The sequence below is a fragment of the Stomoxys calcitrans genome, chromosome 3 (assembly GCF_963082655.1).
Source record: "Stomoxys calcitrans chromosome 3, idStoCalc2.1, whole genome shotgun sequence".
In the NCBI taxonomy this organism is placed as follows: Eukaryota; Metazoa; Arthropoda; class Insecta; order Diptera; family Muscidae; genus Stomoxys; species Stomoxys calcitrans.
The window spans coordinates 261726-277793 of record NC_081554.1 but is presented as its reverse complement, the minus strand read 5'-3'; the positions used below and the strand labels follow the sequence as shown (position 1 = coordinate 277793).

The following is a 16068-nucleotide window of genomic DNA, read 5'->3' as shown; positions in this document are numbered from 1 at the left end:
GAAATAACCAGACACCAGATGGATTGGTCACAGACAACACGGCATTGGCAGCCGTTACTAAGCATGGCGAGGATTAGTGATTCAAAATCCTCCTCTTATACGCGTTGCCAACAGATGCAAAAATAACACACCACAACAGTGGCTGTTATTTGGTCAGTGTCAGTGAGGATGGTCAGTTGTAGTACTTTCAGTATTATTTTTAACCACCACCATGTACAGATGGATTTGTCACAGACAACACGGCATTGGCAGCCGCTACTAAGCATGGCGAGGATTAGTGATTCAAAATCCTCCTCTTATACGCGTTGCCAACAGATGCAAAAATAACACACCACAACAGTGGCTGTTATTTGGTCAGTGTCAGTGAGGATGGTCAGTTGTAGTACTTTCAGTATTATTTTTAACCACCACCATGTACACGCAAAAGAATAAAACGTTTGGAATATCTCTACGACAAACTAATCTGCATAATATTTTTATAATAACTGTTCTTACAGATCGTGGTATGGTAAAACTTTTAAATACTTTAGATCAAAAACTCTTTTAAATCTGCCTCTTCCATTTGGTAGAATGTGTAGATCAAAAATACTATTTTTTTCATTGAGGGAATTGCGATCGGGTGCGAATATTAACTCGGAAACGCACAATAAAAAAATGATGACGAAGATAATGCGAACACATTCTGTACAAGTGGTACTGAGTTCTATGAGCAAAATAGTAGCGACATGTCGTTGCATCAGGATAAATTTCGCACAATTTTAATTGTAAATGTAATTAAATGCTCGCGAAATGGGCCCGAATCAACTCTTCTTCCATACTGTTTGTTGTGTGTTGTTGTTTGATTTTTGTTTGTGTTCTGACAAAGAAGAGAGTCCGTCGGAATTAGCAATAATTTAATAGGCATTTTTGCTGTGAATGAAGTCAGTACAAGGGTTTTGGTAGAAAAAATGTTCGTATGTACCATACCACTAACGAAAAACCTCGCATCAAAAGGCACTAGGCTGGCGGTAACAAGAATTTCTACTGCGCTAGACTGTTTACGGAATAAAGAAACATCCATCCATCTTAATGGCAAACGATTTTTTGGCGTTTTTAAGGGATACCAACGACTCTGAATAGGGAAGATATCAAGTCACCTGTTTGAGTCTATGCTCTAACATGTGTAACCTACCGCCGCCGTCAGCTTGCCTTATTACACCGACCTCGTAAACGAAAATGAAAACAAAACAACCCCATCCTTCATGTGAGTCAGTGAGTTAGTAGTCGCAGTTTAAGTCAGAGTTGGAGTTGAATTGAGCTGAGCTGAACTTTACGTCGGCAGCCGTCTTGCAGAGTAAACTGCTGCTAACCAACGAAAGCGATTTCGCTTGCCTATCGAGGAGCGCGAGAGTGCAAACCCAACTCAAGTAGCTAATATCGCCAATTCATAGTTGAACAAGCTGCCGCCACCATCTAGCTATGCTTTTGGGCTCGATTAAGTCTCGCAAAGGTTTAGTTGCGATTTTGCCAGCTTCAATAACGGTTCAGACAATCACGGCTCGATTAATCGGTAACCGACTAACAATACGGCCAGGAGTAGTTAAAACAACAAAAGCAAAATAAACAAACAAAGAATAAAAAAAAACACAATCATATTCACAACAAACAACAGACACTGCGGCCAATGTAAGATCATAAATTACTTATTAAAGCTGCATTAAGTGCTACTCTCGTACCTGAACTCGCTCGTTCGCTCGCTTTGTGGCTCGGTCGTTGGCTGAATGAAGTCGATAAATGTGGTTGTGAAATCATTGCTGGAATAGAAAACTGATAACTGCATCAAAATTCAAATTTGAAATTCTTCTCGCGGCGCCTTTAAAAGAGTGTCCAAAGTGCGCGCATGCGCAAATGCTACAAAGCTCAGGTCAGTCAAAATTGCAAAATATAAACAAAACAAAATAATCCACAATGCTACTACACAATGTTGTCGGATCTACGAGCGCCCGTTTCACTTGGGAAATTTAAAATGGGGCGGCACTGCCTTGTTCTACTTTGTGTGTCGTTGGTCAGTGAAAAGTGGGCTTATGTGGGTGCAGTCCATTCACACACACTGGCATACACTATTGCGGCCAATTCCTTATTAAATCATCACACATCATGAAAATGCAGAAGCTAAAGAGCACTCTGTGTGTCAATTGGCGAATAGCGTGTTTGCAATTTTCCGTGATATGACACTGAAAAGGGAGTGGCCGCCATAGGAATACCAGAGCTACCACTGTATATCAAATGAAGAAAACAAAGAAGCTAAGCAGGTCGCAGTCCAATTTTTAATAACCAACATGTACTTGATGGTCAATCAAAGGACCATAACGAATCTCAAGATCAAGTGGACTGGGGTGTAAGAGTGGTGTCCTTAGAGTTATGGAAATCCATCAGAGTAGCTCATGACAACTTATCTGCCAAATCGTCAATTGCATGTGGCCAATAGAACAACCGCAACAAACACCTAGAGTACAAAGTCCCACAATCATTGTTGTTATTGAGTTATGGTGACTATGCAAGAGATCTATTGCAAAAATCGAATGTCCAACCAACATTCCTAGCTCCCAGCAACTTCTTCTCAGTCGAGAGTGGCATCACAGTGGTCACTTCGAGCGATAAGAAGTAGATGCGGTGCTAGCGATGTGACGTGACTGACGGTGCCCATTGAAACACCATCGCGAAAGGTCAGAAGATTATTTGTTAGTTTGCATTGCTTTGGTTTTTGCTCTTTGTTGAGGCCTTTGTTGTTGTGGTTGTTGCTGCTGCTGGTGCTGCTTCTGTGGTTAAAATACAATTTGGCCGATGCGATAGTTGGACGTTTTATACACTTTTAACAAGTCGAGTCGAGTTCATTGGATGATGGCGATGACGATGAGGATGATGATTAAATCTTTTTTTTTTTTGTTTTTATTAGCCAACAGAGAAGACCGCCATCATCGACGAGTACCTACCTGCCAACCTCCTCAAGCACATTTCACAAGTGGGAATAGTGAATTGTGGTTGTTGCTACCTCACAAAGACGTTGCCGCGGCGCTATGCGAGTGAAAAATGGTTTAAATCGCTGGGGCATTTTCTCAATTGCGGTTGCAGATGTCGGCGATTAGGGTGATCAGCCATTTAGCGTTTAATCGGAGGACCGGTTTATATCATCTCCATAACTGAATAATGCAAACGATCTTTGTATGCATCCAGGACAGCGTTGGCCATTGGCATATTAATGGTTCTTCGGCCTAAAACCCTTAAATGAACAATTTTAGAACTAGGATTTTAGAGCTTCCCATCGTATTCTTAGAACTGTGGAACTGGCTGCTGAGGCCATAAAGAGGGAAATTTTCATCCTCATATGACATTTATTTACAAACTATCTCTTATATTCCTATTCGCTTATGGTCTATCTTGAGCTTAAAAAATACGCCGTATAATCATGGTGTTTTAGCGGGATATCCCACCATAACGCACTAATGACGCTAAATGTTAATAAAACACAATTTTTTTTTTCTTTATTTTGTTGCAATTTGAGGTTTTCGTTGTTTTATACTATCGAAATATTTGAAATATTCGTGTAAAATTTCATTGAAATCGGAAGAAAACAATCGAATATCAAGCTTTATCGTTCATTTTAGCATAGGACATCAATAAAAGTCTACGACATTCACTGAAAAAAATGTTTGTCCTAATTTTAATGATTTGCGCCAGAGATAAGCACGCTTAATTTAAAGGTTATCAATTTTCCAATTTTTAAGGAAACATTTCCATTGGTGAAAGATATTTTCTTTGATATAAAGGATTTTTATTTTAAATGCTAGGTTAATAGATCCTTAACTTTTTTTTTTTTTGTTTTAAGGAAAAAAAATGTAAAATGAAGGTCCAAAAATAGTTGAAAGTTAGAAAATTGCCTTTGGGACAAAACAAGAGTTTCCCTTAGATAAAGACGCAGAGGTCGCTGATTTGGTGGTGCGCTGGGATTACCCGTGCTATCTACTACCCGTCTATCGCTACTGTGACATCACAATGGACTAAAATTACCTAAGTGAGTCAGTTTAAAAAGATAGATTGCCACTCTAACCTAACCTAGATAAAGACGCAAAATAGCTTTAGAAATAGGAGCACCTGTAAATGTTAAATGTGTAAATGTTCAGTTTTTATACCCTGCACCAAAAGATGGTGGTTTACTAAATTCGTCATTCCGTTTGTATCACATCGAAGTATTGATCTGATCGGCCCAACAAAGTAGATATATTCTTGGTTGTCTTGACATTCTAAGTCGATTTAGCCACGACCGTCCGTCTGTCTGTCTGTAGAAAGCACGCTAACATTCGAAAGCACTTGAATTTTTGTTTGGTCCGCTGGGATTGCAAATGGCCCATATCGGTTCACGTTTTCATATAGCTGCCATATAACCGATCTCAGATCTTGACTTCTTGAGCTTCAAGGAGGCGCAATTATTTATCAATTTGTCTGCAATTTCCCATGAAGTGCTTTGCTTTGACATTCAACAACTATTCCAAGTATGGCTGACATTTTGTACAAAGACTTCTCCTATTAACTTTAACATGCGTGCCAAATATGGTCTGAATCCATCTATAATCTCATACAGCTCCCATATAAGCCGATCTCCCGATTTTGCTTCTTGAGCTCCTATTGGGCGATTTAGCCGAAAATTTGCACAATGACTTCTACTATGGTCTTCCACATCCAACACAAGTATGACCCGAATAGGTTCAGCTCCAATAGCTTGCGAATTTTTCCATTATCCTTAGCTTGCCTACAAAGAAAAACCATGCAGAGAACTTGACAAATGCGATTCATGGTGAAGGGTAGTTAAGGTTCGGCCCGGCCGATCTTGGCATGTTTTTACTTGCTTAGGTTAAGATGCTAGTTAACATTTTGTTTTTCAAAAAATAATAATTAATCTATCATCTGTGTAGCAAAATGAGAATAAATCAGCTATCGAAATACTACACGGATGGCCGTGTTCGTTTGTAAATGGGAAATTAAGTTTAAAGATTGCATCTTTACTTTAAAAAAGTTTTGGTTCTTTGGCTCGTTTTCATTAGTAAAATCCTACAAATAAGGACAAATCTTAAATTTAGGACCAACTTTTTTTCTGTGTAGTCTTGGCACTCAAGATAACCATAATAAATAAAGTTAAATAAAAGGCTTCAAATACTCTTCACGCTGCTTAATTGTACTTTGCTTCATATTTGAATTTGCAAAACACTCGGGCTGAATTATTGGGGAAGCTGGGAGAATCGCTAGCTAATGGATAATTAAAAAATGCATTGCGTTTTAAAGTTTACCAACACACCATTGATCCACAAAATCCTCGATGGCTAATATATATAACCACTTTTCGTCATAATACGGTGAAAACGCATCATTTATGAACCCATAGCAGCTATATCCAAATATAGTCCGATCTCCACCATATTCAGGAAGGCTATATAATGGTCTAACACAACTCATTGTAACGAATTTTTCCATTAAAAAATGTGCCTATCACGGGCCTCAGAACTTAAATCGAGAGCTCGGTATCGTATATGTATATGTCAGCTATGTTTTCCCAATATAGACCGATCTGCGCCATATTAAACACAAATGTCGAAGAGTCTCTCTCTCAATTTAAATATGGAGATCGGTATATATCGCAGCTATGTGTATCCAAATCTGGACCGATCGGTACCGTAAATCGGTTAATAAATTCACCTTTTATGGGCCTAAAATCTTAAATCCGAAGACCGGTATATATGGCAGCTATATCAGAATCTGGACCGATCTGGATCGTATTGAACTGTCATGTGTTTTAACACAACTCGCTGTACCAACTTTCAGCGAAATCGGACTATAAATGTGCCTATTATGGGAAATCAGTCTATATGACAATTTATCCACCAAGCTCTATACGAATGTCGAGAAGCCTAATGCAGCTTATTGTGTCTTATTTGAGCAAAATCGGTTAATAAATGCATCTTAAAATCTTAAATCGGTATATGTGGCAGTTATATCAAAATCTGGACCAATCTTAACCGTATTTAACAAGGATGTCGATTGACCTAACACAACTCGACATCCTAAATTACAGAGAAATTGGACAATAAAAGGGCCAAGGGCAATACCGTTAATTGTGAATCTGAACCGATTCGGTCCGTATTGAATAAGAATGTTGAGAGGCCTAACACAACTCACTGTCCCGAATTTTACCGAAATCGGATAATAGATGTGGCTCTTAAGGGACCCAAAATCAGTCTATATAGCAGCTATATCCAAATCTAGACCGATTGGGCCGTATTGAATAAGAATGTTGAGAGGCCTAACACAACTCACTGTCCCGAATTTCAGCGAAATCGGATAATAAATGTGGCTTTTAAGAGACCCAAAACCTTCAATCGGCTGATCGGTCTATATGGGGGCTATATCAAGATATGGTCCGATATAGCCCACCTTACCTAACCTGCAATAGACAAAAAAGAATCTGTGCAAAGTTTCTGCTCAATATCTCTATTTTAAAAACATGGCTAGATCGTCTTAGATTTTTACAACGATCAAGGGTCACAAATGGATGTGTTAAAAACGGTAAGACACCTTCAGAGGTGGGTATAAGAATCTATTCCCTTTTATATAACTAAAGTTAATACAACAAAAGCAAAACTTAGTCATAAATTCAAGTAAAATATTCGGCTTTATCAGCTTCTGACAAGAAGTTATTGGTAAATGTTTACAAAAGTATAACTTAAGTCAAAAAAAAAATTAAAAAAAAACCCCACAATTAGCAAAATTGGTCCAGCTATGTCGTGGGTGTTAAAGAAGAAACCAAATTATGGCCTATGACGAATTTGGGTAATCAAATTTTGGATAAACAATAAACAATGAATCTCCCCTGCATCATCTTGGTACAATCGTCTTCAATTTTTTGTCATGTCAAAAAGATATGGACAAAATAGTGTTAAAGGATTATATTTTTGGACCTAAAAAAATATTAAATTAAAGGGTCTTTAAGACATTAATTGTTACATCTGCAATCGTCGAAAGGAAAATTACTTAATAAATCGGTTTTCATAGCCAATGACGTATTGAAATGGTGTAGGGAGCAATTACTTATTTTGGAGCAGTTGCGTTCTATTTTTGACATCCAAATTAAACGCAACAGCACATAAAGGGGCTATGGAAAAGGACTTTTTCAAAAACATTTTCGGAGACTTGAGGTGTAAACTACAGCACGAAACTTGAATCGTTTTATTTGGATTAAGTCGTCAAATCTTGGATTTGACACCAAAATGTTGAGATCCTGAAGTGACTACCGGATTCTCAGGATTTTCATGTCCCGATAAGGATGCCGAGAATGTTAGCACAACTCAATCAAGAAATTTAACCGGCAATTTGATAGCGTTAAAATAATAATCCCATATGTATTCTAAATGGCATAGTTGTCATATAGACCTACATTTGATTGGATTTAGTTGAAATTTAGTTCAGATCCATCCCTTTTTGGTTACAGCGGTCATATAGACCGATCTCACGACACAAGTTCATAAAATCTGATATTTTAAATTGCATTAGACCTCAGTCACCGTTTCCAAGTTGGTCCCATTCTTGGATATAGCTGCCGTATAGACAGATCTCATACTTAAACTCTTGAGCTGATAAAGGGCTGAGTTGTTTACATCCTTCCCCAATATATATAGAGGGGGAACAGGGTCGGCCAAAAATCCAAATACTACGAACGCCAAACGTGAGTCAACACCCATTGAAATTAAGTTTATTGTAAGATTGCGGTATGAATATTGGAGCTTTATATTTACCTTTATAATATTTCAAAAATTGCTATGTCTTACACTCAACCAAATTTGTTATTTAAAACAGCAAAATTGTTTCCTAAAACAGCAGTTTTTGTCTGCTGAAAATGGGAAAGCAGACATCGCTGCTGTTTCAGCATACATGGGACTGCTGAATTAGCAAAAATTTCGGTCAGCTAAGTCAGCAAACAAAATCTACCGTTTTAAGTAAAAAAATCTGCTGAAAAAATCGTATGCAATTTTTTATGTTTACTTGTTACTTGTTTTGATTACTTTAGGTATTTTTTTAGAAATTTTATTGGAAGAGATGATTTTAATTTGTAGAATATTACTGTAAAGAAGCTACCTAATCCATCCATTGGTATACATTGAGCTAGCTCGCATTTTTTTGTTATTGCTCTACTAATGTGCTCTGTAATGTGTGTGTACTGGCATAGCCTTTTGTATCTAAGTTTAAAGAAAAAAGATTATGGAAAGTGTATGTTCAGTGGTGATTATAAACATCCACTGAGACACACATTTATATTCGTATATTATTTTTTCTTCTGAAATTCCCTTCATAACTAAGTAGCAGTCATTTACAGCAACCAGCAAACATCAGATTTTTGAGCAGTCAGCCTGCTGCTCTGAAATTGCAGCACTACTGCTGTAATAACAGCACTACTGCTACAATAGCAGCAAAATTAACTACTAATATTTCTATGAGTGTATGTGCATTCTTTCAATAATCTTACAAAAGGCAAAATCTTACACATCATTTCGCATCCATTTTCTTGCAGTTGAGTATTTTAGGTCCTAGCATGGAATTGGTAAACTAAGTATACGTTTATGTGAAATTTTTTACAAACCACAAGGCTATGACTCACAAATATCTGCTGATTCGGCTTGACCATGTTCGCTGTCCGCGTATCCTTTCTGTGTTGATAGTCCCCTATATCTAAATCTGAATCGATTTTCACCAACGTTTATAGCGTTTATCCCTATGCTAAAAAAGCGTTGTGTAAAATTTCTTAATGATTGGATAACAAATGCTGCCGTGTACCTTGATTACAAAACTCGCTCAGTAAGACAGCCAGATTCGCACTCAGACGGGCATGGCTAGATTGAAGTAGGAAGTAATTCTGAGTCGATCGATACACTATTAACTGCCAAAGTAGTGGTTCTATTTGTAACCTGTTTTTAGTTAACAATAAGTGCCACATAAATTTTTAATTTGTGTTCAAATTAAATTCAAAGACTTGAAATCCTCAAATATATCCCAAGAAATTCACTTTTTCGAATTTTAGATGCCGTTGCAGCACGTGTTATCGTTAACCAATCGTCATATTTTCTATTGCGTTTATTAGGACCAAAAGTAACCAAATGGAGGTTATGCGTTTCTCTATTTGCAAAAAAAAAAAAAATCTTTATAGGATGGGACGATCTATACAAGCGGGGAGCTGAAACTAATTCGTAAGGTTTTGGTTTATGTTTTAAATCTGCTCCCATATAATGACTTCTCCCATATCAAAGAGTGCTGTCCAATTGAGACTCAATAACATTAACAAGAAGTGCGAACGACTAGACGCAGTTCGATATCGGTTAGTTCAGAAGTTTTCATTAAACGAATACCTTACAGATGTCGCCAACATTCGTAAGGAAATAAATACCTTTTGCCTAATGTCCTCACCAGAATTCGAACCTGGGCGTTTGGCGTCATAGGCTGACATAGACTCCTTTACGTAAAGATGGACATTGCCCTCAACAATCTTATTGGTGGTATTTTAAGAACGCATGTAAGATATGTGCATAGGAGAAAAGATAGACAAAAGACCTTCTTCGCGCTATTTGCTGGAAATATTTTAGAACTTTTGACTTCAAGTTACAGTATCAAACAGTTGGTAGTTACTTGACTCTACGTTCTACCATCGTAATTTACGATTATACTCATAATTAATATGCTAAACTCAATATATGGTGACTAATCGATACACAACGTTAAATTGTTTCCCTCATTATTTGCCTTCTAGCCTTACGTCCATTTGATTATCTATTCGAGTTTACCTATTTCTTAAGATTTAGGCAATTGGGTGATGGGTCATGCATGTCTGATGTGTACTTCTCAAGGCATTTAAATTTGGCACTGTATTACAGCAACTTTCAGTGCGAACTTCATTCGCATCACATCATCTAATCTGGGAATTGACAATTAATTCCAAGCAACTAAAGAAGATCTCGGTGCGCAAGCAAGAGAGCAACACCAATATAGGCAGAGTAACGGCGACGGCAACAGCGACAGCGAAGTTGACAAACAGTCAGACAATTGAAGCAGTTGGGCACAAAACCGGAGCTTGTGAATCTGACATTAAAGAAGCCAAAATATCAACAAAAGATTTCAAACATACAGTGCCACAGAGACAATAGAGTCTGAGGAGTGCAACGGCCAAAAGCCAATTGCATTCAATCTAAGGCAGACATGAAAAGTGGAAAAACGGCAAGCATGTAAGAAAAGGCGACCACAGCGAATGATCAGCCAGCCAACAGCTCCAATCGTAGACTGCAGAAAACAGATGATAAACAAAACCGACGACGAGCTGACGACGACGTTTATGTAATTCATCCGGGCGCGTTCGTACCGGGGATCACAACGACAACTTCAATCCTTTTAGTCCGATTGAACAGAGCATCCATCGATCTTGGGCAACTTCATTGGCACTGCCGCGAGAGTTGAAAGTTGCTAAAAGCCTGTGCCTCAGCTATTCTGAAATAAGCGAGCACCTCAACTTGTGGCCACTACAACGAATGGAGAGAGGAGGATCTTTTGGGGTGAACTGCGGCAATCCAAACGATGTTAAGCCAGTGGCGACGTCCAACGCCAAAGCGCTCAATTCCAATCATTGCATGGCCACGCATGGATCGCAGCAACAGCAGGAGATAAACCTACTGAGTGGCCGATCTCTTGGTTTGCGACGTCAGCCAACCAAGTATCCCCATGGACTGCCTGTCTGTGTGCAGACGATTTGCGATGACGACCACCAGCCACATGCCACCGATTACTCGCGAGCCTCCACACTGCGCAGCTCCAGCTGGGATGGCAAAGAGAATATGAAATGTCACTTGGAAGGGTTGCCGCAGCAGCATCAGCAGTCGCAGCAACACCGCAAATGTCAAATCGGCGGCATATTCAACAGTCCCGAGAATTTGGCAGAACTGCAGGTGCGCCGCTACAAATACCCCCTCACCGGTAACTACTACCTTGATGCACCAGAGACTTGTGCCAAATCTACACTGATGCATCTGGGAGACGCAAAGCGATTCTGCAAATGGAAGTACATGCGATGGCCTCTGATATTTGCAGCCAGTGTCTTGGTATTTTTTGGCTTGATCACCTACAGCATTTGGTTGCATGACATCAGCGTGGCCAGGGAGCGGTATATGCAGCAGCGAAAATACAACTATGAAGATGATGCAAGAGAAGCCAATGAAAATGCGAGTGCTGCTCCCCTGGAAGTGGTGAGCCCAGTGCTGGTGGCAACGACAGAAAGTAGTCAAGTGTTGCAGGAGTCCACAATCCTAAGGGCACTCAGCTCGCGGTCGCGCCACAGGCCAAAGGAACAGAAGCTGTCGACTGTGGAATACGCAGCGCACAAGGGGGCGGAGGGCTGGGATAAACAACGAAAAGACACCCAAACCTACTACGAGGAGACCACCATTATGGCATCCGAAGCGGCTGCTCTAATTCCTTCCAACTCCGTGAGATTTACATCAGGCCATCAGAATAGCTTTGGCATACCCATCGAGGATGACGAGCGTATACTCAGGCTAATAAATGGGGTAAGTACGATTGCATGGCACAATCATGAAGACTTAAATTTTCTCTTACATCACAGCTTTTCCCCTCGCGTGAATCCTCAACTAACGCACATACCGTGGCAGCAACTGCAGCAGCCAAGGTTTCTCCCACTATACCACCAGTCATTAACAACAAACCCACCGCTCCAATGGCAAGTGGCAATGCGAAATCAACTTCCTTGGACAATCGCTGTTATTCCACCTCACTTGGCATGTGTCAGGGAGTATTGGAATACGATTTGACGTACAATGTTTCGACGCAGGTGCTACAGACAGACCTCAATGACTATCACAGTCTGGTGCAGTCCAATTGCTCTGCCCGATCTGTGGAATTTATTTGCGCAGTCCTGGAGCCAGAGTGTAGGCCATCACACATTGGTATATTGCCGCCTTGTCGAAGGATATGTAAAGGTAACCGTCTAGTACAAGTAGAGAATCATTTCAGGGTAAGTAGAAGACGGAAATTAAAAAGGGGTGTTCGATGGAGGAGTTTCAAATTCGCATTGACTGCCAAAACCACTCAACATTTTTCCAATCGCTCGTACGTACAAAAATCAATCTTTTTGATAACGTAGACCATAGCGAGTATATGTACCAAGTAGATTCAATGTAGATTCAGTAAAAAACAACAACCATATGGTGGAGTTATATATAAATTGAAATTTATGTTGACGAAATTCTAGACATACGTATATATTTATATAGCAGCTAGATCTTAGACTATAATTGAACCGATTTCAATGAAATTCTCTAAGTGTGCCGTAAGAGAATCCCTTATGCGAGAGGAAAAGCGTATACCCGCTTCTTCCGTGTCATGCAGTTCAATGATAAGGGACCTCCCTTTCATTGCCGAGTCCGAACGGCTTGCCGCAGAGCGACACCACTTTAATAGAGAAGATTGCACGGCTGATAACCTAGGGTAAATACCTCACAAATATCGACAGCACTAGGAGTGAATAACCAGCGGGATTTTAACCCAGGCGTTCAGAGTCAAAGTGGGATATGACAATCACAGAGCTACGGTGGCATCGGCAACATAAGATTATGGGAGCTATATAGAAGTGTAAACCGATTTCATCCAATTTCAACTGGTTTCGTCTGTAGGCCTCAAAAATCCAATGAGCTACATTTTAAGATGATCGCTAAATAACGCAGGCATACAGATGGACATGCAATCGGTATACCTAACTCTCTTCTGAAAATGGAAATTTACCCATGAACATTCCATTAAGGAACTGGGGCAAACTTCTCACATATCAATGAGTGCTGTTCGATTCAATTTTAAGCTCAATGATAAGGGACCTCCTTTTTATAGCCGAGTTTAGAAGTCGTGCCGCAGAGCGACACTTCGTTGGGGAGAAGTTTTTACATGGCAAAGTACCTCAGAAATGTCGCCAGCATTAGGAGGGGATAACCACCGCTGAAAAATGTTCTGCTGTTCCCGCCAGGATTCGAAGCCAGGCATCCAGCATCATAGGCCGACATGCTTACCTCTGCGCTACGGTGGCCTCACTCTCTTCTGTCCATGGATGTTACTAACAAATTCACTAAGTTATAATACCCTGTAGCACAGAAGCGGATGAAGGATGAAAAACTGCTTCTGTAGTTCGTCAGAACGAATCTAATGCCAAGTTTTAGTTTTTTTTTAGACGTATAATTTCAAATGGGTCATCTTCGTCGGGCGAATATTAAATTATGTCTTTTTGCGATTTTAGCCATTCTGGAAGCTTGTTCTGAAATCATAGCAAATTCGGATGTGCTAACGGCAACATTCGATTGCAACCTTTATCCAGATTCCAATGACCCTCATCGCTGTGAAGACCCTACTCGCAGAAAGAGTTACTGCTACGACAATGAGTTCGAGTGCTATGATCGTTCGTGTATTCCCAGTCAGTGGCAATGTGACAATATCAAGGATTGCGCAGCCGGCGAGGATGAAGACAACTGCCTGGTATGCGATCAGGCGGACGAATTCCGATGTCGATCTAATGAGAAGTGCGTGCCCGACACAGCACGATGTGATATGAAATATGACTGCTTTGATGGCTCGGATGAGGATGACTGCAATGTGCACAATAGCGGCGTGACCAACGTTGGCGGCCTACATTTTGACGAAGAGGATATTAACGCCTTTCCACGAGTTTTTTCATATGCAAGTATCCTCTCCCCGAATCAATCGAATGATGGTCACTACACCTACATCACAGCAGCAACAGATAACCAGAACTCTGGCAATGTCTTTCAACTACACACCGTCACCAATCGAACAAGTGGGGTATCCAAGGAGGAAGTTACAAATTCTGTGCCCCCCGAAGGCCCCAAGGGATTCGGTAAGTGTTTGAATACCTCCCACCACCAGCACTTCCTTTTTTAACTGTCTGCAATTTTGAATTTATTTGAAGTGAATTTTCGAGACAGCAAGGAAATAATGATGACCAGCGATACCGAGAATAACTTCAAGATTTCTGCCGCTCGCGGCAACCGATCTACCGGAACAACGCCACTACAACCGGCGGCTTCAATTTTGGTGGCTATTAGCACAGAACCTCCAAGTAAGCGAGTCCCTTCTGCTGTGTGTGCGCCCCATGAATTGCGATGTGTCAGCGGGAAGTGTATAACTGTGGAGCAACTCTGTGATAAGGTGAATTTGAGAACTGTCTCTATGAGGCTCGACCACTATTGTTTCAAAGACAGACAGATAAGACATTGAGTTCACGGCCATTTAGAATGAGCTTCTAGAATGTGTTGCAACTGACTACTGAGCAAAATTTTGTAATATCTTTAAAGAATTAGCTAAAGAGGACTGATGATTTGGTTTTTAAGAATACATTCATTTGGTGAAAGAATTTGCATTTGATATTAAGGACTTTTTATCTTAAATTGTAGTTTAATAGAGTATTACCTTTTCTTTTCATTGTTAAAGAAAAAAATATTTTAATGAAGATTAAAATGTCGCTAAAGGACATGTTTTTGACTTTGGAATAGGGACAATATTGTACGTTAGTTAAAAACCCTGAATAGCTTCATAAATAGGAGCGTTTTTAAACGTTTAAAAGATGCTAAGTTTAATAATTGGATTTTTCAATCAAATTAAGAGTCATCTGTGAATTAGAATTAAAATTCAAACGGATGGCTTTGTCCGTTAGACACGATTTTATTTAAAGATAAGAACTTTATTGAAAAGTTTCTCTTTTTTGATCGGGTATCATAGCAAAAATTCTTCAATCAAGAAAAAAATTGAAAATTTTTCATAATCTTTTTTTGTGTGTTCCATCTAATGCTGAAAATTGGGAATTTTCTTACCAAAATCCTGTTAATGAGCAGATTTACTCTGATATCAATGAATGATGCCCTACACAAGGTTTACAAGCACAAAATGATCAAAAATATCGCCGGGCTTACCAAAAGAGTAGGTTGTTTTGCGTGGACGAAGCTGGCCGTGGTTAGATTATAGGGACCAACGTTTAGAATACACTTAGAAAATATCAATACTATATCATATACTTTATGTATGCACTCATTTTTGATCAACTCTCCGAACACAAAGAGAAATATATCTAACCCTAAATAATTTTCAGATAAAAGATTGTCCTGATGGCTTCGATGAATTGATGTGCGTCTACAAAGATCGAACTACAACAGCTCGCAGTCGTGGAACGACGATCCTGCCAAACCCGTTCATCACACCAAACAGCAACAATAGCACCACCCGACCTGACAAGAGGACAATGCGAACCACCATCAAACGTAAAGTCAAACCGTAAAGTTCTCGTGCTGACAATAGAAAGATGTGCCTCCAACTGTTTGCTGTGTGAGATTTATACGTGTGACAAGATTGTTAAGTTTTACGATTCGTTAATGTTTGACAGTAATAAATGTAATGCATCCATATTCCATTAAGTCCTCCGACATTGGTTAGTTTCTATGTTATCTATCACTTTGTGCAGGTATTTGTAGGAAAAAGCTTATAAACTAAATCTAATTCCTAATTCAACAAACAAAAGATTACCCCAAGCGCCACAAGTTTTGAAGCGCTTAATCGGTCAGTTCACCCATAGCGCGTTGTCCGGATCAATACCATCCAATTCCGACCTCAAAAAATAATTAATCGTCTCTCGATGGTGCAATCCATTCACCATAATTGTGGATGTAATGTCGATTTCGAAAAGGTAAGGTCCAAAGACCCCCCCTGCTAACTGTTAGTAGCTAATTCTGCTGCTTTTACAGCGGTAGTTCTGCTATTACAGAGGTAGTGCTGCAATTTGAGAACAGCAGGCCTACTGCTGAAATGCCTGTTCATTGCTGAAAATGAGTTAAAAAAAAGCTGCGGTGATGACCCCATACTGCATACAAAATGATAACCTTTTGTTCTTATTTTTTATTGCACACTATGTTCGTCAAAGAGTTTTGAGCACAGGCGCAT

General features: G+C 39.6%; 1 protein-coding gene across 2 annotated transcripts; it reads left to right on the top strand.

Annotated features, from left to right (window-relative positions):
• Positions 1–1499: 1499 nt before the first annotated feature.
• LOC106088543 (uncharacterized) lies at positions 1500–15554 on the top strand. 2 transcript variants are annotated; one of them, XM_013254116.2, is made up of 6 exons: positions 1500–1903; positions 9948–11627; positions 11684–12056; positions 13361–13975; positions 14048–14286; positions 15224–15554. In XM_013254116.2, exons 2-6 carry the CDS (start codon positions 10596–10598, stop codon positions 15407–15409), a joined length of 2445 nt encoding a protein of 814 aa, XP_013109570.2. In that variant the 5' UTR covers positions 1500–1903; positions 9948–10595; the 3' UTR covers positions 15410–15554. The 2 variants fall into 2 exon arrangements, with proteins under 2 accessions (XP_013109570.2, XP_059221800.1); XM_059365817.1 differs by having other exon boundaries at positions 9870–11627.
• Positions 15555–16068: the final 514 nt, after the last annotated feature.